This window comes from Phaenicophaeus curvirostris, chromosome 5, assembly GCF_032191515.1.
Source record: "Phaenicophaeus curvirostris isolate KB17595 chromosome 5, BPBGC_Pcur_1.0, whole genome shotgun sequence".
Taxonomy (NCBI): Eukaryota; Metazoa; Chordata; class Aves; order Cuculiformes; family Cuculidae; genus Phaenicophaeus; species Phaenicophaeus curvirostris.
In genome coordinates this window covers 1066424-1072420 of record NC_091396.1, presented here as the reverse complement: position 1 = coordinate 1072420, position 5997 = coordinate 1066424, and the positions used below count along the sequence as shown (strand labels likewise).

The window sequence follows — 5997 nt, the reverse complement described above, 5'->3', positions numbered from 1 at the left end:
TCTAGTAACCCCAGGGCCTAATTGGTGACCTCAAGTAACCCCAGAATGGTCAGTGGAGACGTTGTTTGACCTCTAGTAACCCCAGGGCCTAATTGGTGACCTCAAGTAACCCCAGAATGGTCAGTGGAGACGTTGTTTGACCTCTAGTAACCCCAGGGCCTAATTGGTGACCTCAAGCCACCCCAGAATGGGGCCAATTAGGCCTTGGGGTTACTAGAGGTCAAACAACGTCTCCACTGACCATTCTGGGGTTACTTGAGGTCACCAATTAGGCCCTGGGGTTACTAGAGGTCAAACAACGTCTCCACTGACCATTCTGGGGTTACTTGAGGTCACCAATTAGGCCCTGGGGTTACTAGAGGTCAAACAGCGTCTTTGAGGAGTATTCTGGGGTTACTTGAGGTCACCAATTAGGCCCTGGGGTTACTAGAGGTCAAACAATGTCTCCACTGACCATTCTGGGGTTACTTGAGGTCACCAATTAGGCCCTGGGGTTACTAGAGGTCAAACAACGTCTCCACTGACCATTCTGGGGTTACTTCAGGTCACCAATTAGGCCCTGGGGTTACTAGAGGTCAAACAATGTCTCCACTGACCATTCTGGGGTTACTTGAGGTCACCAATTAGGCCCTGGGGTTACTAGAGGTCAAACAACGTCTCCACTGACCATTCTGGGGTTACTTGAGGTCACCAATTAGGCCCTGGGGTTACTAGAGGTCAAACAACGTCTCCACTGACCATTCTGGGGTTACTTCAGGTCACCAATTAGGCCCTGGGGTTACTAGAGGTCAAACAACGTCTCCACTGACCATTCTGGGGTTACTTCAGGTCACCAATTAGGCCCTGGGGTTACTAGAGGTCAAACAACGTCTCCGATGACCATTCTGGGGTTACTTGAGGTCACCAATTAGGCCCTGGGGTTACTAGAGGTCAAACAACGTCTCCACTGACCATTCTGGGGTTACTTCAGGTCACCAATTAGGCCCTGGGGTTACTAGAGGTCAAACAACGTCTCCACTGACCATTCTGGGGTTACTTGAGGTCACCAATTAGGCCCTGGGGTTACTAGAGGTCAAACAACGTCTCCACTGACCATTCTGGGGTTACTTCAGGTCACCAATTAGGCCCTGGGGTTACTAGAGGTCAAACAACGTCTCCACTGACCATTCTGGGATTACTTCAGGTCACCAATTAGGCCCTGGGGTTACTAGAGGTCAAACAACGTCTCCGATGACCATTCTGGGGTTACTTGAGGTCACCAATTAGGCCCTGGGGTTACTAGAGGTCAAACAACGTCTCCACTGACCATTCTGGGGTTACTTGAGGTCACCAATTAGGCCCTGGGGTTACTAGAGGTCAAACAACGTCTCCACTGACCATTCTGGGGTTACTTCAGGTCACCAATTAGGCCCTGGGGTTACTAGAGGTCAAACAACGTCTCCACTGACCATTCTGGGGTTACTTGAGGTCACCAATTAGGCCCTGGGGTTACTAGAGGTCAAACAACGTCTCCACTGACCATTCTGGGGTTACTTGAGGTCACCAATTAGGCCCTGGGGTTACTAGAGGTCAAACAACGTCTCCACTGACCATTCTGGGGTTACTTGAGGTCACCAATTAGGCCCTGGGGTTACTAGAGGTCAAACAACGTCTTTGAGGACCATTCTGGGGTTACTTGAGGTCACCAATTAGGCCCTGGGGTTACTAGAGGTCAAAGAATCTCTCTGGGCCCTTCCAGGGCTCTGCTCTCCAAAGAGCTCTCCTGGTCTTCAGTGTGTAAGTGTCAAGTTGACCAAGAGGATCTTGGTATCATGGAGTGGTGTTGGTTGGATGGGACCTCACAGCACATCCAGTTCCACCCCCTCCCACTGGATCAGGGGCTCCAAGCCCTATCCAGCCTGGCCTTGAACCCCTCCAGGGATAGGGCAGCCACCCCTGCTCTTGGGTACCTTGGCCTGGGCCTCCCCACCCTCCCAGGCGAACATTTCTCCCTAAGATCTCATCTCACTCTCCCCTCTTTCAGCTCAAATCTGTCCCCCTCCTCCTATCCCTGCTCTTCCCTTTTCCTGTTGAAGCCCAAGGTGGTGGGACTTAGCCCCTCAACGTGTTCTGCTGGAAGGTCTGTGGTCAGACAAGCTCCAGCGCTGGTGTTGCTCGTTTCCACCGTGGGAAACGCTGGTTGATGTGCTGGTTTCACTGTCCTGAAAAGGATTCTCAGCCCTGGCGGGGATGGAGCCAGCGCTGAGTGTGAAGGAACTGGCATGAGGTTCTACCAACCCAACCCTTCCTCCCGCAGATTAAGTGTTGTTGGAGGGAACAGCACTTCAGGAGATCAGTGTTTGAGGGCACCCAGCCCTGCGTGTGCCCCGAGGCTTTATTCCAGGCTCGCTCTCAGCTGGGTTACTGGAGAGCGCACCTCGTTAAATTGATTCAAAGATCCAGCTCTGATGGGGAGAGAGGCATGTGATGAATGGGGGGGTACTCTAAAAAATGAAGTCTGAATCCAGACTGAACTCTCAGTGTCGACGCCACCGTGAGTGCCACCACCGAGCCCATCGTCAGCCAGGGGCCCTCACGCTGCTTCAACTCCTCCGTGCTAAGGCTGAAGGACGATCTCTTCAGCCTCCTGCCCCTGTCTAGGACAATAAGTACGTTCCTGAAGGATTCAGGACAGCCCCGGAGCAGGAGAGGAGGAGTTCGTCAAGCTGGTCTTTAACTCCACCATAAACCTCCATCAACGTCCCTGAGGTGGAACAGTAAAGGAAGCCTCTCTCAGAATCTGCTTTCTTCAATCTCAACATCTGTTTTGGCTCCTGGGGGCCCAGGCGTGGCAAACGGGAGCCGTGACACCTCTGCCACTAGGATCTTTTCTTCCAGTCGCTCTGTAGGGCCTTGTTCTCCCTCAGGAACGCTCTGAGCCGCTTCCTTCCGAGTCTCTGGCTCTCCAGGAAAGCCTCCTCTGGCGTAGCTCTTCACCATTTCCTGCACCTCCACACTCAGTCTTTTCAACTTCTCCTTGTACTCCGCCAGCGCGTCCTGCTGGAGCTGCAAAGAGAGACCTCACATCATTCTCCAAACACTGGGGCTAAGTCAGGCTGGGAATGATATTAAAACCTGCTCTGAGAGAGACCGATGCGAGGGGATGTTGGCACGTGACAGTTTTGGTCTCAGCCCTGGGCTGAAGGACTTTTCTCCATCCTCCTGGCAAACTCTGCCCTCCCCGAAGGTGAAAGCGGGGAGGATCCCGAGCTGGGTCGCTCTGATCTGCAGCGAGATGAATCCAGGCTGCACTCCCACCGTGAACGAACAGGAATGCCTTTTGTGCGCTTGGAGGGGTGAGATTTGTCTTGTTTAAAGACACGTTTCCACCACAATTTCAAGCCAGGGGGCGGTTCTGTGGCGAGGCGAATGCTCCTGCTGGCACGGGGAGCGGGGGCTGCAGCGGCGCTGACCTAGGAGGTGGTTCTAGAGGAGCCTACGCGGATCCAAGTCATTCATTCAGTGCCCAGAGGAGTGGGCGGCTGCAGCGTGTGTGCAGCATGAGTGAGGTGTTAATTAAAGAACGAGGAAGATGAAACCCCTCGAGGGTTCAGGATTTATTGTACAGCACTGACCCTGAGCCTTTACCTGGCCTTCTTTCTCCTTGATCGCTCTCAGATTCTCTGCCTGCTTCTCTTCCAGTTTCTGCTGACACCTGGCTGTCTTTTCTGTTACCTTTAAAAAGAATACATTAAAAAAGCACTTAAATTGAAGTTGTTTGTAAGGAAATGCTTTAGCCAGCCCAAGCTTCCAGCAGCAAGACACAGAGTTGGAGCACGAGACAGAGATTTACACAACACACGGCATCGTACCCCCCTCATTCCCAATTCTGACCCATTCCTGCTGGCTCCGAGGCGTTTGTGCCCCCCTCGAGGCCCTGAACGAGGAAAGCAGAACAAGAGCGAGCACACGTGTGCACTCGAGTCTGCTCTGCAAGGGGCTGCATCTCGAAAGGGCAAAGATGGGAACCTCTGGGTCTTCTCCTCCCTTTCTCACAGCTCTGTGCATCATCCAGCCCAGGTCAGTGCTTCGTATCACAGAATCACGGAATGGGTTGGGTTGGAAGGGACCTCAAAGCCCATCCAGTCCCACCCCTGCCACGGGCAGGGACACCTCCCACTGGATCAGGGGCTCCAAGCCCCATCCAACCCGGCCTGGAACCCCTCCAGGGATGGGGCAGCCACCCCTGCTCTGGGCAACCTGGGCCAGGGCCTCACTAGTTACTCAGAGATCTTGTCGCAGCAGCAATTCAAGGGGTTCTAAACACCTCAGAGCTTGCACTCTGTCTGGGAGCCTTGCTGGTGCCACCCACCAGCCACCCCTGCTTTACAGGAGAGCGATGCTGGGGCAGGGGCGTTCGCCTTACCAGTTTGATGGTTTGCACCACCTCCTGAATGTGAGAGTTGTTAATTTCTTTCTTCAACCTTTAAAGAAAGGAAATCCATGAAAACCTACAACCCACCTGTTATCTCTATATAAAATCTGTTTATCGATGCCACAGAATCATGGAATTGTTTGCTTGGAAAACACCCTTGAGATTATTGAGTCTAACTGTCCCTGTCCACTACTAAACCAGATCCCCGAGAACCTCGTCTACCTGGCTTTAACCCCCCCAGGGCTGGGGACTCCACCACTGCCCTGGGCAGCCTCTCCCAGCGCCTGAGAACCCTTTCTGTGAAGAAATCTTTCCTGATGTCCAACCTGAACCTGCCCCGGTGCAATTTGAGGCCATTTCCTCACATCCTGTCCCCTGTCCCTTGGGAGAAGAGCCCAGCACCCACCTCACCACAACCTCCTTTCAGGCAGTTGCAGACAGCGATGAGGTCTCCCCTCAGCCTCCTCTTCTCCAGGCTAAACACCCCCAGGACCCTCAGCCACCTCTTATAACTCTGTTCTCCAGCCCCTTCCCCAGCTCTGTTCCCTTCTCTGGACACACTCCAGCCCCTCAATGTCTTTCTTGGAGTGAGGGGCCCAGAACTGAACCCAGGACTCGAGGTGCAGCCTCACAGCTCCCAGTCCATGGGGACAATCCCTTCCCAGTTCCCTCCCAGTACCTCTCCTGAGCAGCCTTGTCGCTGGTGCTCCTCATCACGGCCTGGACTCGGTCCACTCTCTTTGCCTCCAGCTTCTTCTTAATGTCTTTAATATTGCTGCGGAGAGAAGAGAGCGCTGAGAGATTGATTACAAACCTCAGACTGATGCAGCCCTCCACATCTGGAGCGCTCGACTGCCTGGGAGAGCAAAGCTTGAGCGACTGTGCAGCAGAAAGCCTTAAGTCTGCACAATATTTTAAGTCCTGTAATGTTTTCTTCTTTTCAAAGTGCGTCATAGCAAAAGGCAGGAGAAAATCCATGTGTCGCAACTGGGTTGTACTGGATTCTTCTGGAGCAGCAGGAGACTTGCTGAAAGGATTTACACTGCTAAATGAAAAAGAAAAACCAAAGAAGGATCTACGTGGCTCTGTAGGAGAGTTCAAAAGATGACGTGGAGCAAGCAGAAAGGCGAATAAACTATGGGATGTGACTTGCAAAGCAGAACCTGTAAACACTTAGAAAGTATTTGACCAACCAGTAGGAACAACGGAATCATAGAATCATAGAATCACCAGGTTGGAAGAGACCCACCGGATCATCGAGTCCAACCATTCCCATCAAACACTAAACAGAAAGAACAAAACCTCAGACCTGTGCCCTGCGTGGCATCAAAATGCAAACTACAAGGTGTTAGCTGGGCACCTGAGGCTGCTGGGCACCAGCAGAACTTCATCCCAGCCACCCCTTGCAGCACAACTACACCAGGACAGCAAGAGTGACCCATCAGTCCGGGGTCCTGCTTCCAACAGCAGAAGAAAAACACATAAGAGAAGCGTAGGAAGGAGAATAAGCATAGGGTGACTTTCCCCTCATCCACCCTCCCAGTTTCCAGTGTCCTCCAGCTCCTACACATTTAACTCCCATG

The 5997-nt window shown here is 52.7% G+C and overlaps 1 protein-coding gene across 1 annotated transcript; it reads right to left on the bottom strand.

The window, feature by feature from the left end:
- Positions 1-2338: 2338 nt before the first annotated feature.
- LOC138720619 (1-phosphatidylinositol 4,5-bisphosphate phosphodiesterase beta-2-like) lies at positions 2339-5516 on the bottom strand. The gene is made up of 4 exons (XM_069856966.1): positions 5094-5516; positions 4406-4463; positions 3628-3714; positions 2339-3045 (listed from the first exon to the last, which is right to left on the bottom strand). The coding sequence occupies exons 1-4, from the start codon at positions 5390-5392 to the stop codon at positions 2773-2775; spliced, it is 717 nt and encodes a 238-aa protein (XP_069713067.1). The 5' UTR covers positions 5393-5516; the 3' UTR covers positions 2339-2772.
- Positions 5517-5997: the final 481 nt, after the last annotated feature.

Bases quoted from the DNA above. Each gene is read 5' to 3' on its own strand.
- LOC138720619 (XM_069856966.1), bottom strand. From the start codon at position 5,392: ATGGATTTTCTCCTGCCTTTTGCTATGACGCACTTTGAAAAGAAGAAA. The intron at 4,464-5,093 runs GTACTGGGAGGG...CTTTCTTTAAAG, and splicing joins GACAAGGCTGCTCAGGAGAG to GTTGAAGAAAGAAATTAACA. The intron at 3,046-3,627 runs GTAAAGGCTCAG...CTCTCTTTGCAG, and splicing joins TCAAGGAGAAAGAAGGCCAG to CTCCAGCAGGACGCGCTGGC.